The sequence below is a fragment of the Durio zibethinus genome, chromosome 1, assembly GCF_047325235.1.
Source record: "Durio zibethinus cultivar Kanyao isolate XHJ-2024 chromosome 1, ASM4732523v1, whole genome shotgun sequence".
NCBI classification, from domain to species: Eukaryota; Viridiplantae; Streptophyta; class Magnoliopsida; order Malvales; family Malvaceae; genus Durio; species Durio zibethinus.
This window is the reverse complement of record NC_143162.1, coordinates 4720227-4742344: the sequence shown is the minus strand read 5'-3', so window position 1 is coordinate 4742344 and position 22118 is coordinate 4720227. Positions and strand designations below refer to the sequence as shown.

General features: G+C 30.6%; 2 protein-coding genes across 3 annotated transcripts; one reads left to right on the top strand and one right to left on the bottom strand.

Moving 5' to 3' along the window:
• Positions 1-303: 303 nt before the first annotated feature.
• On the bottom strand, positions 304-12124 carry LOC149520296 (protein fluG-like). Its single transcript, XM_089741517.1, has 3 exons — positions 11963-12124; positions 975-1226; positions 304-804 (listed from the first exon to the last, which is right to left on the bottom strand). The coding sequence occupies exons 1-3, from the start codon at positions 12122-12124 to the stop codon at positions 721-723; spliced, it is 498 nt and encodes a 165-aa protein (XP_089597643.1). The 3' UTR covers positions 304-720.
• Positions 12125-16418: 4294 nt separating this feature from the next.
• Positions 16419-22032, top strand: LOC111311014 (thaumatin-like protein 1). 2 transcript variants are annotated; one of them, XM_089758844.1, is made up of 2 exons: positions 16419-16457; positions 21343-22032. In XM_089758844.1, exons 1-2 carry the CDS (start codon positions 16419-16421, stop codon positions 22030-22032), a joined length of 729 nt encoding a protein of 242 aa, XP_089614970.1. The 2 variants fall into 2 exon arrangements, with proteins under 2 accessions (XP_089614970.1, XP_022766125.2); XM_022910390.2 differs by lacking the exon at positions 16419-16457 and adding an exon at positions 21169-21220 and having other exon boundaries at positions 21359-22032.
• Positions 22033-22118: the final 86 nt, after the last annotated feature.

Genomic DNA, 22118 nt, shown 5'->3' with positions numbered 1-22118 from the left:
AAGAAATATATTAAAAATAACTTACAAAATTATAAATTTTATCAATTTATAAGCAAATGTTCAAAGAAACATAATACATCAAATAAACCATTTTACTTAAAATTGTGAATGATTTTAAAAAAACAAAAATAAACCAATTGCTAAATAACATATTTTTTTATCAAAACAAGAAAAATAAAATATACCATTAGAAGAATAAAATTAAAACTCTGAGGTTAGAAATTAATAATTTTTAACCTTTTAAAAAGTTACTCAAATCTAACTCTTATGTTGAAAAAGAACTGCATTATAATGGGAGAAAAAATCTAAAATAAAATTAAAAGTACGGATTATATAGAGATAAATTGCGGTTGATTAAAAAAAAAACATGTTTGATATTTGATTGTAGATTTGAAGTCTTATGAAGAAACTAAAAATTTAATTTGATTTTTGTTAAATGCACATGATTATGATTATAGGTAATATATACTTTCTAATTCTTATAACAAATATATCCATTGGTGGTCAACCAAAGTTACATGAACTATCATTAAAAATTCAGTTATATGTTGCAGATAAAATGTTAATTTCAAAGCATCAAAACAAGCACCCAGTAAATAAGTTTTTTTCAGTTATGAATGACCAGGTCATTGGGTGAATAAGATGTGGTAAAGGTGCATGCAGCTTCTTCAAGCCACATATCTGTGAGAAATAGAATATGACCATTATAAATCTCTATAACTATCTGAAAGGATATGACCTCAAGCTTTTCAAAAATGCTTCAGTGAATGCATCCAGTGTCCAAGGAGATCCATCTGGCATCCCCTGTGAACAAACACAACACCAATGAAAAGAAAAACGGGCATTTGTTGTGGGAATGAATTTACAATGAAATAAAATGTAAAAAAACGAATTTGCCATGAAATAATATGCTTATGATGTTTACACTACAATTTAATGTAAAGTTGAAAAAGAAGATTCAGAAGGTATCCCACTCCATCGAGAATCTTCTCGGCAAGGCTTTCAATTCTGAGTATCCTACCAACAAATGGTACAAAGCTTTTATGCCAATGAATGTCACGCTTCTTGTCAAGTTTCAATCCATCATCAATGAGAACGTCAGAGATACCTGCGGCTTTAAAGCACTTTGAGCTAATGGCTTGTAAGCCAGATGATCTACGATACTGTTCCACAGCATCCAAGTATGATTCCGTGCCATAGAGTTCTGCAATCTCCCTCAAATTCCTCTGCCAAAAAAAAATTTAACTCTGTTAAGAAAAAAAGATAAAGAGTCTAACCTTTCAAAGCTAGCAGGCAATGAAGATTGACATTTACTACTTGCTTCTTGTTATAACGTCTAGATCCGGAGATTTATCGTTAGACATTGATTTTAGGGAGTCGCCACCAATCTTTTTTATCTAGGTGCGATTGGCCACCTAAAGAATCTATCCTTTCAGAGAACACCTAAGCTTAAGGGTCCCTAAAAGAATAGGTTCGGGTCTGCTAACCAGAATAGGGTTCGGGAGTTCGGTTACGTGTGAGGAAGGTTATAGCACCCTCACAACGCCCATCAAAAGATGGTACCAGCTTAAATTTGTGTTATCCAAAAAGCCTTAAAGTTTTACCAATTAATTAATTATTAAAAATTATTCTCAATTGACTCTAATACTTTTAGTAGAAAATTGAGAAAATTCCCTCACTTCAAGAGTATGCAAGAAAAACTACTGTTTCACTTGCAGAGGCTCCGTCGTCGGATTAGTTAAAGAAAAATCAAAATCAAAATCAAAATAGGAAGGAAAGAAAGAATGATCGTTCTTGCGTAGGGAAAATTGATACTTTCAACTTTTCCCCAAAAATATTTTTTTGAAAATTTATTTTTAAGAAAAATTGATACTTTCAACTTTTCCTCAAAAATCTCTTTTTTGAAAATTTATTTTTAAGGAAAATTGATACTTTCAACTTTTCCCTAAAAATATTTTTCGGAAATTTTGATTTTCAAGGAAAATTGATACTTTCAACTTTTCCTCAAAAATCTTTTTTTTTTAAAATTTATTTTTAAGGAAAATTGATACTTTCAACTTTTCCTCAAAAATCTCTTTTTTGAAAATTTATTTTTTAAGGAAAATTGATACTTTCAACTTTTCCCTAAAAATATTTTTCGAAAATTTTGATTTTCAAGGAAAATTGATATTTTCAACTTTTCCTCAAAAATCTTTTTTTTTGAAAATTTATTTTTAAGGAAAATTGATACTTTCAACTTTCCCTCAAAAATATATATTTTGAAACTTTGATTTCCAAGAAAAATTGATACTTTCAACTTTTCCTCAAAAATCCTTTTTTTGAAAATTTATTTTTTAAGGAAAATTGATACTTTCAACTTTTTCCCAAAAATATTTTTATGGAAATTTATTTCTAAGGAAAATTGATACTTTCAACTTTTCCTCAAAATATTTTTTTGATTTTTATTTAAAGAAAATAGAATAAAATAAAAGTGAAAAATAAATAAAGATAAAAAAAATAAAGAAAAGTAAAACAAAAATAAAAATAAGATAAAGATAAAAAATATTAAATGAATCTAACCTAATAAATAAATAAATAAATAAATAAAACAAACAAATAAATAAAAAAAATTCTGAAAAAAAAAAAACCTGGAGCGGCTTGGCTATCGGCTCGGCTCGGCTCAAGGAAGGGAAAACGGCTCGGAGGGAGCGGCTTGGAACTCGGCTTGGCTCTGCTCGGCTTGGAGGGGTGCAGACATGCGCGGGTCAGGAAGCGGGTCGACGCTTGGGGCGGGTCTACACTCGGGTTGGGTCGGATCTCGGTAAAACGCGCGGATCCTCTAGGTTACTTAAGGCCAAAACGACGTCATTTTGAAAGGGTATAAAAGGCACATCTCTCTATTTTTCGGCAGAACGCTCCTCCCCTCTCTCTCTCTCCTTCCTTTTTTTCTCTCCCTTCTCTCTAAAAGCTGAAGAACACCGGTGAAATTTTCGTCGAATTTTGGAAAATGTCGCCAGAATCTGGAAATTTCGTCGGAGGTTCGTCGGAAGTTGGCCGGAAGATCACCGGTTTCTGGGATTCTTCACCGAAAACTGGGCAGGTCGCTAGAAACTTCAAGGTTGGCTGAAATTTTCGTCGAAAAATTCAAACTTCGCCGAAAAATTCAACCGAAATCTGGAATTTTCCAGAAATTCTCAGAAAAAAATTTTGAAAAATTCCCAAAAATTTTTTGATGATTCCTAGAACTTTCCTAAACTTTTTTTTAGCCTTCTATACTCTTCTTTACGCCTTTTTCTCTCAAATCAGTAGCTCTGGCTCACTGTTTTCTTCTTTGTGTGTTCCATCTGTTCTAGGAAGGTCCCTTTTATAGGGATTGATCAGGAGTTTCTGATCAATCCCAATTCCTCTTTGGACGAGGATTCAATCTTTGAATCTAATCTGGACTCTTCTGATTGAATCCCCATTCCCAGTAGGATTCTTCAGCTTCAATCTCAACCTTTCAAAAAAGGAAAAAATAATAATAATAATAATAATCGGATAATAAAAAAAAAGAGATAAATGAATAAAATAAAATTGACAGATAATTAAAATAAAATAAAATAAAATAAGATAAATCCAAAAATATATTACAAATAATAATAATAATAATAATATAATATTAAATATATCTATATAAATAAAATACATATAAATCTATTCTAAATAAAAAATAAATAAATACAGATATACATATATTAATACATAATAATAATAATAAAATACATAAAAATACAAAAGAAAGAAAAAAATAATAAAAATAATACCAGATAGAAATTGAAATGATTTTACCCATTTGGGCCAGGCCCAATTGATCTGGGCCTGGACCCAATTGGATGTCTACAGCTGCCCCTCTTTGCACATTTTCTGTGAAACAGAAATTGTACAAAGACGTAGACACCCAATCAAGACTCAACTCAACATTGTCATTTTTTTTGTTTTTTTGTTTGTTTTTTTTGTGTTTTTTTATTTTTTTGTGTTTTTTTTATTTTTTTGTTTTTTTTGTTTTTTGTTTTTTTTTGTTTTTTTTTTTCTACCAAAGCTCCTCTAAACAGAGGCTCAACGACTTTGAAAAACATAAATTGCTCCTCTAAACAGAGGCACCACGACTTTGAAAGTAAATTGCTCCTCTAAACAGAGGCACCACGACTTTGAAATAGTAAATTGCTTCTCTAAACAGAGGCATCACGACTTTGAAAAGTAAATTGCTCCTCTAAACAGAGGCACCACGACTTTGAAAAAGTAAATTGCTCCTCTAAACAGAGACACCACGACTTTGGAAAGTAAATTGCTCCTTGACGATCATGTCCAAAGGAGTTGAAAGTTGTGTTTGAAGGAATTTCAAGGGATTATGCCCAAAGGTCTTATAAATCAACCCTGATACCAAAAGACATCCTATTTCAAGGATTAGGAACTTACCTGACAAGCTTTTTTTTCAATTTTGCAAAATATCTTCATATCTGTCTTCTCCATATGGGATGTTGGAACACCCTTGCTTTTTGAATTTATACACTATACTTTTCTGAAAGTAGTGTATGCTATGCAAATACATATGAATTTCAATGCATGCTATGCAAATGTTGGCCAATTAATTCCTGTTCAATGTATGGTACTCAAGTTTTTCAAGCTCTTTTCTTAGGCATCAAGCCCTTTGATTCTTTAGGGATCCAATTACACTGCTCTTCTAAGATTGAACCAGTGTAGCTCTCAATTATCTTTTTCACTCATATTCTTCTTTGTTCAGTTTCTCAATACTTTGGAATAAGCTTCATCAATCAATCATCACTTGACCATCACTCAATGAATTTCTCAGCACTAACCAATTTCAAAACAAGTTTCATCCACTATCACTGGGTCATTATTCATAGGTGTCTCAGCATTTGCCGTTCCAAAACAGACTTTGTCCACTAATTGTTCTCATCATTCAATCATAACTTGCAAGTCATATCGATCAATTCATCATTTTACTCATCACTTGGTTATATCACTTTTCAAGATTTATCCCATTATATTCTTCATTTGATCACATCATATATCCTTCACAACCATCTCTTTTAGGTTTCTACCACTTTGTTACCACCATCATCTTAGATTTCTTTTCAAATGAATGCAAGACTTTTTTAAGCACATATTCACTCAGTATCATTTTAAATCTTGACAAATACAATGCAATCAAGCATTTTCTCAATTCATTCTAGGGGTATAACAATAAAAGAACATAAGGTGAATGAAGATTTATTTTGGTACAAAATAAATGAGAGAGGAAATAAATTGGATACATGTCAGTGGGATGAATGGTATGTCCAAATGATGAATATTCAGATAATTTTCAACATTAATTTAGGATTCTTTTTCAAAAACTCATTCCATTTACTGCTGAAGTCATCTTGAGCTTAGCGAACTCTGCCCCAGTCTTTGAGGGATCTTCAGATGTCTTTGGTCTTCCATTCATGTGCCATTTGACCTGGATCTTTTTCTATCAAAATCAACCTTTCAGGTTTTCAATTTGAATTTTTTTTTTCATTTTTTTTCTATCTTCTTTTTTTTTTTCATTTTTCATCTATTGTTGATATCCTTCATACATTAAACTTTAGAGTAATGTAGCATGATTCCATTGCTTCATCATGAGCATGCATTCGCTCAACATATGATCATTCAAGTTGAGTATTCACACTTGATCCAAATGGACTTTTCAAGGTTGTAATGTAGGCCAAGGTGAAGGGTCATAAAAAAAATGGATATAATAGGCTCAAAACATGTATTAAAAAGGTTCAAGACCGAAGGATCATTTGATACAACTTGACATTTTACCCCACTATTTTTTCTTTCCTCACACAAAAGCTTCTCATTGCTTTACCCCAAGTCATGTGTGGCATTTTTTATTTTTTATTTATTTTTGAGACCTTTTGTGAAATTTTTTCAAAAATTACCCCCCAGTGTAGAGGGTGATCCTGGGTTAAGGTTCTTCAGAAACAGAAATCATAACAGGCTCAAAGGGGTAGCAATAAATGGTTTTTCGAATGGTAAAAGAAAGATGGCCATTTTTCATCTCAATTGTGAATACCTTTCTTGAACATCATCTATTGAACAAAGCTCATGAATCTGTATAAAAGATTACACATCTTCAAGACATATCTATTTCACCTCCAGTAACAGCCTATTTTTGCTCAAATCATCTTCTCATATTAATATGGATGAGTTCTCAAAATTAAATCTCAGAATTATTGTTATCATTGTCTAAATATTCATCATCTAAAATTTAAGAAAGGGAATGTAAAGTTATGAAAGGTAACGAAGCATGGAGTAATTGTCAAGTGAAAAATGTAATTAAATGCATTGACTTGCCTTTATTAAAACGATAACAAGTGAAGTCATATTGCAAAAAAATCTAACATTATTTGAAAAGAAATCCTAAAATGACAGAAAAAACCTTCAACCAGCCTTATCTCCATTTTTTAAAATTGTCTCCATATGCGATCAGGTGAAGAATCTCTATTGACATCTTGCCCCTCAATTCATTGTGACTCTCCAGCCCCTTTCTGTTCTTGACTTTCACTCAGAGCGCTAACATTAGATGTTGTTACTTTTTCTTGATCAAAACTTATCATTCCATCATTGATCAACCATTGCACCTTATACTTTAAAGCAGTGCAATTTTTAGTAGAATGGCCAGTAATTCCATAGTGATAGTCGCAGTGGGCTGTAGGATCATACCACTTTGGGTAGGGTGGTTTAAGCGGCTCCACATGGCTGGGGGCAATCAAATGGCTATTATAGAGTTCTCGATATAACTCTATATAAGTCATAGGGATTGGATCAAATACAAATTTTTCTCGAGTAGTACGTTGTTCTCGTGAACCACTTGCTTGGTTAATATGGTGAATTTGGGTTCTTACAGGAGCTTGAATGTTAAGGCTGTATGTAAGATCTTGGGGGCTAAAAATTGATTGGTGTGTGGATGAATAAGGTGGTTGTGGAGCTAGCTGGTATGGATAGGATGAGGCATTATTCACAGCAGGATAGTATAGAGAGTAACCTTGGGATGGATAGGGTTGATAACTCCTGAATTGTTGTCTATCAAAGCTCACAGCTTGAGCTTGAGCTTCTTTCTTTTTTAATGTCTTCTTGGTTTCTCCTCCTCTCAACTTACCATTTTTTATGGCACTTTCAATAATTTCTCCAGAGATTACCATGTCAGCAAAATTCTTTGTTGCATTTCCTATCATCTTTTTATAATAAAGAGGTTTTAAAGTGCTAACAAATAGCACTGTGGTCTCTTTTTCTGTCAGTGGAGGTTGTACCTGTGAAGCTATATCTTTCCATCTCTGGGCATACTCTTTAAAAGACTCGTTTGACTTTTTCTCCATATTCTGCAAAGACAAACGATCTGGGGTCAAATCGATAATATGTCGATACTGATCGATGAAGTCATGTGCCATATCGCTTCAAGAGTGAATGTGAGTCCTATCCAGCTGAACATACCATCTGGCCGTAGAGCCAGTAAGACTATCCTGAAAAACATGCATCAAGAGTTTTTCATCATGTGCATGAGCTGCCATCTTCTTGCAATACATGGTGATGTGGGTTTTGGGGTACTTTGTACCGTCATATTTTTTAAATTTCGGTACTTTGAACTTATGGGGATAACCACATCAAGAACCAAGTAGAGCCCAGCAGCATCAACTGACCCATAAAAACTAAATCCTTCCACAGCCCTTAGCATTTACTCTAGCATGCTAATCTTGAAACTTTCTTCAGCTTTCAATCTCATTTTTTTTTCTTTTTTTCTTTTAAATCATCTAGATCAGGAATTGGTTCTGCTGCCTTTTCAGTGAAGACAAGATTTATATAGCTATTATACTGTCCTGGGTTGAAAGCTGATGGCATTCCAGGATATGTTGGATATGCGAAGTGTTGTAACGGGACCTCTTGAGCAGAATGAGTTTGAGGTGGACCAAAATCTGGAGGGTACAGAGGGTCAGCCACTTCTTATAATGGGAAAACTTGCTGGCTTGTACTTTCTTTAACTTTTTTTCCTTTATTCATGTTATTAAGAGCCTCCAAAATCTTGCTTAGCTCACTTTCAATCTTCTCTTGTGTTTTTTCTAGTTTTTCAAATCTATGGAAACTTTTCTCCTCCATTTGCCTTGCTCTGGATCTTGTGTTGTAGGGATGAGTAGGGTTTTCGCTAGATGGAGCTATCCTGGAACCTTGAGTACCATACTCATGATTAGAAATGTTATGCTATGCTTTATGTATGATACTTTGATGCACGAATGAAATGTATATTTTTCTGAATGAAATCTAATATGACATGGATGCAAATGATTGTGTTAAAATATGATCATAAAAATAATACAGATGCATACAATCAGACAAACAACGTAGTTAGTTCCATGGATGAAATGAAAGTGATGCTGATGCATAATGTTACATATGATAATGAAAATGATACACAAAGTTAAACAATCAAAATGATTAGATAAACACCCTTTTTATGTCTTAATTTCAGGGTATATCTATCATTAGGTAGAAATGACTCTATCTTAGGTTTAGGCATTCTTAAGGTTCACTATATGCAGTTTTAAGGTCAAAGTCTAAAGGTCTTCAAATTGTTCCTTACATCTTTGTCCATCACAGACTAGTAAGACACCCTAATCCTCACCCATTACAGGCTACAAGCGAAAAAAGGTTCAATTTGAGTGAGAGTATTTCGCTAGCCACTGCGGAGGCATTAGACCTCACGAAAGCAATAGGTACTTTACTCCCTCCTAAAGGGACGGAGCTCGGGTATAGAGCTCATGTTATGCACATGCACATGAATGACATAATTAACAAGGTAAATAAAACATGAATAAATAATAACACATATATACAACAAGGTTCAATTTTATTCGGCTTTTGGATAACACAAATTATTTACTGGCCTGACTCTCAAGGTCCCCAGTGGAGTCGTCAAGCTGTCATAACGTCTAGATCCGGGGATCTATCTCTAGACATTGACTTTAGGGAGTCACCACCAATCTTTTTTATCTAGGTGCGATTGGCCACCTAAAGAATCTGTCTTTTCAGGGAACACCTAAGCTTAAGGGTCCCTAAAAGAATAGGTTTGGGTCTGCTAACCAGAACAGGGTTCGGGAGTTCAGTTACGTGTGAGGAAGGTTATAGCACCCTCACAACGCCCATCAAAAGATGGTACCAGCTTAAATTTATGTTATCCAAAAAGCCTTAAAGTTTTACCAAGTAATTAATTATTGAAAATTATTCTCAATTGACTCTAATACTTTTAGCGAAAAATTGAAAAAATTCCCTCACCTCAAGAGTATGCAAGAAAAACTACTGTTTTACTTGCAGAGGCTCCGCGTCGGATTAGTTAAAGAAAAATCAAAATCAAAATCAAAATAGGAAGGAAAGAAAGAATGATCGTTCTTGCGTAGGGAAAATTGATACTTTCAACTTTTTCCCAAAAATATTTTTTTGAAAATTTATTTTTAAGGAAAATTGATACTTTCAACTTTTTCCTAAAAATATTTTTCGGAAATTTTGATTTTCAAGGAAAATTGATACTTTCAACTTTTCCTCAAAAATCTTTTTTTTTGAAAATTTATTTTTAAGGAAAATTGATACTTTCAACTTTCCCTCAAAAATATATTTTTTGAAACTTTGATTTCCAAGAAAAATTGATACTTTCAACTTTTCCTCAAAAATCCTTTTTTTTTTTGAAAATTTATTTTTAAGAAAAATTGATACTTTCAACTTTCCCTAAAAAATATATTTTTTGAAACTTTGATTTCCAAGAAAAATTGATACTTTCAATTTTTCCTCAAAAATCTTTTTTTTGAAAGTTTATTTTTTAAGAAAAATTGATACTTTCAACTTTTTCCCAAAAATATTTTTTTGAAAATTTATTTCTAAGGAAAATTGATACTTTCAACTTTTCCTCAAAAATATTTTTTTGATTTTTATTTAAAGAAAATAGAATAAAATAAAAGTGAAAAATAAATAAAGATAAAAAAAAATAAAGAAAAGTAAAACAAAAATAAAAATAAGATAAAGATAAAAAATATTAAATGAATCTAACCTAATAAATAAATAAATAAAAAATAAATAAAAAAAATTTGAAAAAAAAAAAAAAATCTGGAGCGGCTCGGCTATCGGCTCGGCTCAAGAAGGAAAAACGGCTCGGGGGGAGCGGCTTGGAACTGGGCTCGGCTTGGAGGGGGGCAGACACGCGCGGGTCAGGAAGCGGGTCGACGCTCGGGTCGGGTCGGATCTCGACAAAACGCGCGGATTTTCTGGGTTACTTAAGGCCAAAACGACGTCGTTTTGAAAGGGTATAAAAGGCACTTCCCTCTGTTTTTCGGCAGAACGCTCCTCCCCTCTCTCTCTCTCTCCTTTCTTTTTTTCTCTCCCTTCTCTCTAAAAGCTGAAGAAAACCAGTGGAATTTTCGTCGGATTCTGGAAAATATCGTCGGAATCTGGAAATTTCACGGGAGGTTCACCGGAAGTTGGTCAGAAGATCACCGGTTTCTGGGATTCTTCGCCGAAAACTGGGCAGGTCACCGAAAACTTCAAGGTTGACTAGAATTTTCGTCGAAAAATTCAAACTTCGCCGAAAAATTCAACCGGAATCTGGAATTTTCCAGAAATTCCCAGAAAAAAATTTTGAAAATTTCCCAAAAAATTTTTGATGATTCCTAGAACTTTCCTAAACCTTTTCTTAGCCTTCTATACTCTTCTCTACGCCTTTTCCTCTCAAATCAGTAGCTCTAGCTCACTGTTTTCTTCTCTGTGTGTTCCATCTATTCCAGGAAGGTCTCTTTTATAGGGATTGATCAGGAGTTTCTAATCAATCCCAATTCCTCTTTGGACGAGGATTCAATCTTTGAATCCAATCTGGACTCTTCTGATTGAATCCCCATTCCCAGTAGGATTCTTCAGCTTCAATCTCAACCTTCCAAAAAAGGAAAAAAAATAATAATCGGATAATAAAAAAATGAGATAAATGAATAAAATAAAATTGACAGATAATTAAAAAAATAAATAAAATAAAATAAGATAAATCCAAAAATATATTACAAAAAAAAAATAATATTAAATATATCTATATAAATAAAATACATATAAATCTATTCTAAATAAAAAAATAAATAAATACAGATATACATATATTAATACATAATAATAATAATAAAATACATAAAAATACAAAAGAAAAAAATAATAATAAAAATAATATCAGATAGAAATTAAAATAGTTTTACCCATTTAGACCAGACCCAATTGATCTGAACCTGGACCCAATTGTGTGTCTACACTTCTTAAAAGCAAATGATTAAAATGTGCTATCAATATATCATAATTAGTCTATAAAAGGTAAAACCATGCACTTTGTTATTCAAAAAAGCTGCAATTTTTTTTACTTTTATATCGTTTAAAAAAACTTGCTTTTGTAGGTAAACACCAAAATGAAGGCCTTGTTTGAGGCTTTGAGCACTTATTCATTTTTCAAACGGCAGATTTAACACCCAGAAAATGTCAAAGAAAAAGTCAACATTTTTAGTTCTATTTCTAAACTTAGGAACCAAAATCAACCGTGATCTATACTAATACTAACAAACAAGCATAAAAAATAAGATTCATAAATGGATCTCAGTTTATTAAACAAAGACATAAGCATAGCATTAAAGAAATAGTAAAAATAATCGAATTAGAATGTCGTTTTAAACTATCCAAAACAAAGTCAACCAAACAGAAATGAACCATAATGAAAACAACCGAAAAGCTTCTTTTTTCAAAAAAAAAAAAAAATCTTTGAAGTTTTCACCATCGTTTTATGGCATTAAGCAACAAACAAGAAAAAAGCGAAATAAACCCAATAACGAAAACAGAAAAATGGGATTGTTCTATAAAATAAAAAAGGAGAAGAGGATGTGGATGGGTTTGCCTTGAAAGAGAGGGAGTGAGGAGCAAAGGATAAGGCTTGACCAGCTGCTTCGGACAGTGAATTGATGAAACCAAAAGAGGAATCTAAAGAAACAATATTGTGTGCATGAGAATCCACCACTTCTATTTTCTCAATCGCTTCTCTCAACTCTGCAAATTCCATTCTTGCTTTTTTCGTTCCTTTCTGTGGAAACCAATTCTTTCCTTTTTCTTTCTATCGGGAGCTGGAATGACGTTAGGCAGAGTTGCTTTCAAAAAAAAAAAAAACTAGAAGTTTATACTGAATCCATTGACCAGGAGGCTGTTTAAATATTAAAAGAGCCCGGTCTTAGTTTGACTTTTTGTCTTTTTTATTTTTCTTCGTTATGACGAAAAAAAAATTATAGGAGGTTAAAATTGGTTTTATATTTAAAAAAAAAAATGTTACATTAACAGGAAAACTTTATTTTTTAAAAACAATTTTCTAAGCATTTTTAATAAGTGTTCACAATCACAAACACATATTATAATATTTTTTAAATTTAAATTTAATTAATTTGTATAATTTTATTTTACATTTAAAATTTAAATTTCAACATGAATAAATTTTTTTATTTTATACTAAGCTATGACTTACTTTATTAAAAATATAAATTTAAAAAGTTGAATTTAAAAACAATAATAACACTAATCATCAAACTGAATACTTACCTAATTAGATTCTTTTTTCATATACATATATGCATCAATCATCTGTCAAATTTGATTCTTTTGATTAGTTTTGGATGTAGATAGTGAATATAAGAGGATTCGGATTTGTGAAAAAAAGGGCTTTTAGTTTGGTCAATGATTGAGATTGTATTGTCCCACGCCTCTCTTTCCCCCATGTGCTAGAGTTGGTAACTATTTATGACTTTGCATTAATACCTTTTTTCGTAGTTTAATGTGATGAATGTGAAAGTTCCTTTGCCAATTGCCCATTGCCTGAGTTATAATTTTAATACGCAACACAAAGCAAGAAAAATGGAATGGAAAGAAGTAGATGAAGTCACAATTGCATCAATGATGACATCTTACATATTGTAGAAAAGAGAAGTAGTGAAGAGAGGGGGAAGTTGGAAGAGGCGGCTTGTGATTTAAAAAAAAAGGGGAGAAATGGTTTGTTGAGCCCAATTTCAACCCAAAAGAATTTAGATGTCCAATTTATAAAATTTAAAGGGAACAAAATTTATCAATAAATATTTGATTTAATTGATTAAGATTATTTTTTTAATTAAGAGGTCTTGAATTTGAGTCTTGTCAGTGATTATTTATTGAGATCATTTCGAATGCACAATTTGTAACTACTTATCTTAAACTGTTAAATATGATATATCTTACTTTAACCTGAAGACTGAATAATTTATCTATCTCTTTTCAGATTTTTTTATCAAAAAAAAAAGTGAAAGTAAATTCCACTATAGAATTGGTAGTGATCTGTTTTTTTTTTTTTTAATATATGACAAATAGAGTGATATATGCTTTTAGGATTAATAAAAAATAAAAAAATAATGATTAAAAAATGAGACATATAACAAAATTTTAATTTTATTTGTGAAATTAAAAATTACAATCAATATAACAAAAACGAATTATATATATGTTATAGAATACAATTTTCAATTTATTTTTTTTTTAAATTATCCATGCTTGTTTTTAATTAAAATTAGAATGATGCCCTCGCGAGGGGTTTTTTAAAAATATTTATAATTATTTTATTTAATTAATTTTAAATTATGATTTTAAATTATATTATATCAAATAAAAATTATTTAATGATTTTTATTTATATATATTTAAATATATGTATTGATATTGATATAATTATATTTTATCAATTATGAAAATTAAATACATAAAAATTAATTATTATAAATTACATAATAAAAATGCATTTGAGAATTTAATTTATATGTGTTTTAAAAATATATTTATATTTTGTTTATATCTTAACATATATTTTTATTTATGGTATAAAAATATATTAAATTTTATGTTATCAAATTCTTTTAACAAAAAAGAGTTTTCCTAGATAGTTTTTTATCATTTAATTTATTTAATAAATTGTTATATTTAGTTTTTATTCTTACCCTTTTATTTAAAAAATAATTGATAAATTTAATTCATGTAAAAAAAATTAAATAACAAAAAAAAAGGGCTTGTAGTTATTCGCTGTTGAGTTTATTCTAAATTTTTTAAATACAAATAATAAATGTAACAAAGTTAGGGCATTACTCATAAATAAATCAATCCATTTTTAAAAACTTTGGTGCTAAATCTTCACCCCATTAATTCTCTTCAAATGGATGAATTTTATAAACTTTTTCAAAACTTTAATCCAAAATTTATACTCAAAAACTTTTATTTTGAAATTTTTATGATAAAATGATTATTTTATAATATTAAACAACTATTAACTATTTATACTTTTGGAGTTGCTCGGCTTCTTGACCTTATTTCGTCTTTCAAGAGTTGGTGATTTCTCAAATGGTCTCCTGTATTGTAGTTGATTGCATCAGTTAGTTTATTTCTTCCTCAACGTTCATCGATAGGTGGCAAGGAAAAGGGATATTTGATTATGGGCAAAGGTGTCGATACAATTTAATATGCAAGTTATGAATTCAAAGGAAATGAGTTGTATATTTCATTAGTCTTTTCTTCGTTCCAATTTTAGATTAATTCCAATGATTTCTTTCACAATGTTTATCGATAACATGACTCAAAGTTAAAAATACCTAAAGTCTTAGACATCCAATAATTATAAATTTAGTGGGATTTGAGATCAAATAAAAGTAAGATAGAAGATAAATTTCATCAAATGAATAGTAAAATTAATAATTTGGCAGCAAATTGAAGTTTAAGAACAGTTTTTATAATTTTATTGATATTTTTTAAGCTTTTAATTTGAGGTGTAATAAGTACTTTGATGTAGAAAATAATTTTAGGAAAATTAATAGAGACTCCCAAAATGAAAAAAATATCAATTAATTATTATAAAGACATCTTTATCCTAAAATACCATCATTTCATTCAAATTTACCCTTCAAATATTATTTAATACTAAAGCTAAGGTAGCTTTCAATTGAAAGATAGGGACAACTTTTATATTATGTATAGATACCTAAGACTAGTTATTATTTTTTTTCATATTGTAATTTATTTTGACCAAAATTTTACTTTTTAATTAAGTTTTTAAATATATATTAAATTAAAATATGTAACTAAGATTTTTAGTATATATATTAAATATATATTTATATATATTCAAGTGCAATATATTTTTAAATAAGGAGCTTTATAATTAATATAGAATTATAATGAAAAAAATTAAAGCAGAGAGACCCAATCGCAAGATCTTAAGGCTGTAAACAAAAAGCAAGAAATAGACCAAGGCTCAGCCCATTAATTTATGGACCTTCCAACCTAAAGCTTTTGTTAAGAAAAAACAAGGGACAAATTATTCCACAACTATTCATGAAATTTTTTTTAAGACGTTGCGTATCTGTTCTATCGTGGTAAAATAGGGAAACTTTTATCTATTGTTATAGATAAAAATTTTTAATAGGTTAGATGAATGAATCCATTAGTAGAAACGGTAAGGAATATAACATAATTTAGTGGGTTGAATTAAGGAATAATGATGGATTTTAAAAGAATTTGTAACGGTTTTTTTTTCAAAAAAAAAATTAAAATGAACAATTTAATGGGTTGCATCAAAGTGTTAGGAGAATCCCAAAAATATTCATTGCTTGAATAGTTAAAAAACATCTATACATTTAATTTTATTAGGACCAAAATTTAATCTCCTCTCAAACTATCAGCTGGGGCCTCCCGTTTGGTTTTCTTTTTCTTGTTTTTTTTCCACGTCTTTTGCCCTTTTTACCCCACACTAATTACACCGTTTAAGTGCATCATCAAATTAATCTCCCAATTTTTTTTTTTCATTTTTCCATTCTTGTCGTCGGCCGCTGTTCCTTTGTCGTTCGTTGGCGATAAATTTCATAAAAAATGCCTGCGGACTCTTCTCAAACCTTTGTTAACATCTATCGATTTGGATTTTCCAAAACCCAACCAAAAAAACCTAGATCTAAACCTCAATCCCTCGGTTTAAAAGCCAAAAAACTTCATTTTTGTTGCTTAAAACCACCTGAAATTTTACTATGTTAGTCCTTTCCTTTTGCTTTTCCTTTCCATATTTATTGGTTAAAGTATGGTTGTCTTCTGTTAGTTCATTTTGATTGATTTATAGAGTTTTAGTTTTGTATGTGGTGGATTATTCTAATCACGTTGGCAAAATAAAATAAAGATAACTCAAATATTGAGATTAAATAGATCAAGGTTATTGAAATCTTATTTGCAAACTATGGGAACCTAATGGTCATTTTACATACTGCATTTCAAAGCTAATGGTCATTTTATTGACAAACTACATTCTGATGATGTTGTTTCTCAGCCTCCTAAAGTTTGGAATAATAATGGTGTCGACTTTGTGTCAAAGAAATTATTCAAACCCTTTGCCCTACATCATCCCCTGATATCCAGATATTTTTCCTATTTGTTTGCATGCTTTACCTTCATATGCTTGAACTCCCTAGGCAATACAGATCTTGCCACTGAATCATGGATGCAAAATCTTTTAGGATAAAAGTATCAAGAATAAACTCTAATTTGATACTGTGAACATGATCTCCATCCCTTGAAAATTATTCTGTTGAAAATGATCATGATATCGTTAAATTCTAATTTTGTAAAATCCGAGTCCATATAAAATATATTATTGGTTTCAGATGTCCATGTAGACTTACAAAGGCTTTATAGTCGAAGCATCGTCCTCCAAAGAAGTGACACAACCAGATGTCATTCTGCAAATCATACATGTCCAGCATCAAACCTCTAACACCATTCTGCGAGAGAGAAAACCACTTTTGATCTCACTAATTATTGAAAAAGCACTGCTATTCCATTCATATTTAGCAAAACATTAGCCAATTCAATAGGAGGAATGTAGTATATATAATATATGAAAGCCATTACTCTACTTCTGAGGGATCACATGAATGAGTGTAATGGCTGTTAAAAAACAATAAGAAATTGTTGAAGGTATTTTCAAATGTTTTAGTTAGGAGAAAATAAGAAAGGTAAAAGATGAGGTAGTCGAAACTTGCAGTTAAAAAACACAATCAGAGAGCACCGGCATTATTTTTTCGAGGTGTGCTCCGCTGCTCAAGTCAATGAAATATACCAGGAAGGTTGTAGAAGGAGACGAGGTGTGTGTGAAAAGTTTTAAGGGAAAGAAAGCTTAAGTGTGAAGTATGGAATTGTCTCATATACCTCAATTTCCTCGTTATTTTATGTACGAAATAATCGGTGACGATTTAATCGAGACAATTAATAATTAATAAAATATATATATGAGTTCGATAATGATCTACGTGAATAATTATAAATCATATTTAATAATTTTAAATAAACATATATTACATTTAATAAATCCAAATAAGTTGGAGTCGTCTTGATGGGACGTTAGTAGGGAGGTGGGGCAAGCTCTTCCTTGATAAGGAGTGAGCCGGTTCTTTGAGTGGAGATGATGTGGCGCTTAAGCGTGCATTGTTCTAGCGACCCAAGGGGCTGACCATGATGACCTAGTAAATATGCTTAACAGAAATAAACCTTAAAGTAATGTGAGATTTATTTTTTTTAATTGAAAAAGAATTGTAATTTAGTTAAGGGATAAATGCATATCTAAAAAGTTAAAAACATCATAATTTTATTGGAATTTAAAACTACAGTGGTGAAGTTGCAATTCAAATAAAACTACAGTGGTTTTTACGAAATTATCTCATAAAAAGCATAATCTGCTTGGCATTCAACAACATGAGCAATTTTATTTCCTTGATTTTTCAAATGGCTCAAGCTATGAAAGAATTTTATATTATACATCATTTATATTTTTATCATTATTTTTAGATGTTACTAATATTTTGAGAAATTTTCTCAATAAATAAAGAAGCATTTTGGGAATCTTGGTCTCTACACAAGCCAATTATGCAACTATTGGAAGAATTATTTCAAAAACTATATTTTGCATATTTTTGTTTGAAATTTATAATTTAAAAACTAACCAAAAATCAATATAAATATTGTTAGCCATGCTAATTTATTTTTCCTTATTTGCATTTAACTATTCTTCTTGAGTTTTTGCTACTTTTTCTACTATTATCTCTGCAACTTACTTGCTTTGATTGTTGTTTCTTAAAAGTATATAGTTTGATTGTTGCTTTATTTTGGTTCAAGCATTTACCCAAATCTCAATCTTTTTACTATGACTAGTACTTATTTTTGTTTTAATTTGGTTTTGATTATGTACATGCGTCTTAAATATTGGTGCTTGCTTATTAATTGATTTTTTTAATATTTTGCTTTGAGAAACCACAAATTAAAAGTATACTATGTTAAAAGTACTAAGACAGCGGAGCTTATTAATTTATACATTATGTATTCCGTAAATAAATTGATTGATGCATGTAGTTTGCTTTTAATACACTGTATATTCAATTGAAATGTGGCGATTGAAAGCAAATTATAGTTTGAGCTATAAATTGTAGTAGTTCAGTTAGGATTTCAAGCATCCTGACCATTGCATCTGAGTTGTCTACTGAAGCTATTATTGCAACAACTGTTATAGTAAACCTTGCTATAGGAGAATCTGACGGTAATTCCTTTGGATCTTATTGTTTTTATTGCTAAATAAACAAATGTAGTGAATTTATTATCTTATTAGTGAATTTTATTCTTCATTTGTAAAGGTAGCATTTGTAATGTGAATTATGAGTTAGAGCAAAAACAACAATCAAATGAAGCTTCAAGAAAAAAAAAAAAATAAAGCAATGAACATTTAAATGAGTTATATTTAGTCAATGAAATTATATTTATTAGTTAAATTCGTTGCTTGATATAGATACTTTGATATATTATTGAAAAATTTAGTTAGTCTTTATTTTGGATAATCCTATGAGATGTTGGTTTTGTGATTCTCTACAGCTGCTGCTACTCTGAAAATACTCCCTTCTTGGCCAATGGGTTTTAGCAAACCCTCATAGTAGTGTTTTACCTTTTATTCCCATTGTTTGACCCTGTCTCTCGATACATGATTAGTACTAAATTTTTAGATAATTTTATTCCTGTCAATTTAGTGTTTTATTTGCAGTTTTTTTAAATGAAATTTGGTTGTATTTGCTAACTATAGTGATGTAAATGCTAGAATAAATATTATTTTGTACCATGTTTGGTATTTATTGAAGTGGCAAATATATATCCATTATTAGATCGTTATGTTTGTAGTTTGAAACTTCTGATTAGATTTTGTTATCATTTTTTTTTCTTGATTGTTTTACATATTCAATTTAAACCATGTCGTTCCAATGGTGGTCAGTCAAAAATAAATAGAGGAAGTTTCTATTCTAGAGTTGGTTTGCACCTTTTATGTGTTGAAGCACAATGATGGGTATATATCTTTAGCTTTCTCTTTATAAGAGTCAAGTAAACCTTTTATTTATTAACAAACTTTGCCCAAATATGATTATATTTTCTGTTTTTTTATCATCATTTATATATTTGATCTTTTTGAATATTCTGTTATACTTGCTTTGATTGTTTAAATAAAAAAAAAATCACATGATAACGTGCAGGCACAATACTAGTAATGATAAATTTTACTTTAAAAAATTATAATTTTAAAAAATTAAGCAAATTAAAAAAACAATAGAAATACAAAACAATAAAAAAAAACTCATGCTTCTCTTGTTTCCATCCATCTTCGCTTATTCTTTCTCCAAAATCAAAGGACCCTCGGTGCCTTGTTCATTCATCTTTCAAGCTCCACTCATGCGTTGTCAAACATTTCTCTTATCAAATGTATTCGATGACTTTTGAGTTCGAGTCCATTCAATGAATTTTAGACATGATAAAAAAAAAACTTATGTGATATTAATAATACTGTTTGAGTTAGATGTCTAATGGAAATAAGATCTTTGAATTAAAGGAGTTTAAAGGTCGGATTGGATCAGTTCATTTAAAACCTTTTATAAATTTACTGAAGGCTCGGTTCAACCATCCCATTTCATATAAATTTATTATTAAAATATTAAAAATAATTTTATATTAATATTTTAATATTTTAAATATATTTTAAAATTAAATAAAAATATTAATAATATAATAATCTTCCAAGCCAAGTTGGAGGTCCAAGCTCGAAATTCTTTCGTAGGACTTTACTCAGCTAGTGGACAGATCTACTTGGAAACCATGATGGAGATGTGAAAACTAAGAAAAAAATGTTGTCCACTTATGTGTGTCTGTGTTTAGAAAAGAAAACTGAAGAAATTTAAAAAAGGATTGAATCCAGGTTTGGATATTTCTGGTGAGAGAGACAATGGCATCATACATTTGTATCATACATTTGTGTTTATAGTAAGGTATGATGCCAATTGTTTTCCCTCATGAAATATTCAACAATCTTTGAATGTTTTCTCAATTTTTAACCCATCCAATATAGAGAGAATTCAAGAGCTGAACTTTAATTTTGTTTTTTTCATCTGGAGTTGAACTTTAAAATTTTTTTTGGCCAGTGGAATTGAACTTTAATTTAATTTGGTTGTTTTTGGTAATAACAACCTTATTCATTGTATGCACAGAAAAAAAAAGCCTTAATCTTTTTTTTTTATTTGAAATTGTTAGAATTTGAAATCTGATAATTGAAATTATGAATCTATCATTTTTTAACAGATCATCACATAATTGTTGATAAAACAATCTTATCCTTTGTGTATATATATCATCTTATCTGTCTAACTAAATTTAGATTTAAATATTTGGAAAAACCATTCATGTTGAAAGTCAGTCATTAGGCATCTTATTGTGGTAAAGAGGTAAATTAATGGAAAACATGTTATATATAATTTTCTTGTTAGTTAATATTTATTGTTTCTTGAGGGGCATTAACTCAGAGAGAATCCTGCATCACTCAATACTGATCAGGAGATGCTAAATATAACCTGTTTTCAATAAAATTGTAGTTGCTGAGACTTGGCATATGAATGTATGCACCATTTTAACACCAGGCCTATATAAAGCACCGCTTGCTCTTCATTGGAATCATCACAGAAGAAATTAAAAACAAAAGAAGTTAGTATGGAGGCTCAAGTTATCTTTGCCTTTTCCCTTGCCATTTTCTTCTTCTATGGTAAATGATTTCCCCTCTTTTCCCTTGTGGTTTGATTTCAATTTGTCACTTTCTCAAGCAATATCTGTAACTTGCTATGATTAAAAGGAAAAAAGTTTTTGATAAACTCTTCCCTAACGAAGCTATTTTTGTTTGCAGGGGCTCAATCAGCTACATTCACATTTACAAACAATTGCCCTTACACAGTTTGGCCAGCAACTCTTACAGGTGCAGGTCCTCAATTATCCTCAACCGGCTTTCAGTTGGCCTCAAAAGCTTCATCAACCTTAAACGTTCCAGCCCCATGGTCTGGCCGTTTTTGGGGTCGAACCCAATGCGCAAACACTAATGGTAAGTTCCAATGCGCCACCGCGGACTGTGGATCTGGTCAGATTACATGCAATGGCGCTGGTGCAATCCCACCAGCGTCCCTGATAGAATTCACCCTGGCAGCAAACACTGGACAAGATTTTTATGATGTTAGTCTCGTCGATGGCTTTAACTTGCCTCTTTCAGTTACCCCACAAGGCGGATCATCTGGTTGCAATTCCACGAGTTGCTCTGCCAATGTCAATGCAGCTTGTCCCCCGGAATTGCAGGTTAAGGGATCGGATGGAGGTGTTATCGCCTGCAAGAGCGCGTGTTTGGCTTTTAATCAACCCCAATATTGCTGCACCGGTGCTTATAATTCCCCAGCTACATGCCCACCAACAAAATATTCAAAGATTTTTAAGAGCCAATGCCCTCAGGCCTATAGTTATGCTTATGATGATAAGACTAGTACATTTACATGTGCCGCTGGAGCTAATTATCTTATAATTTTCTGTCCTTGAAGATTGATTTTTAGTTTTTATATTTTGATTTGTCAAATCTCTTAGGACTATACAAATAATGAACTTGGGTTTATTTTTTGATAGGG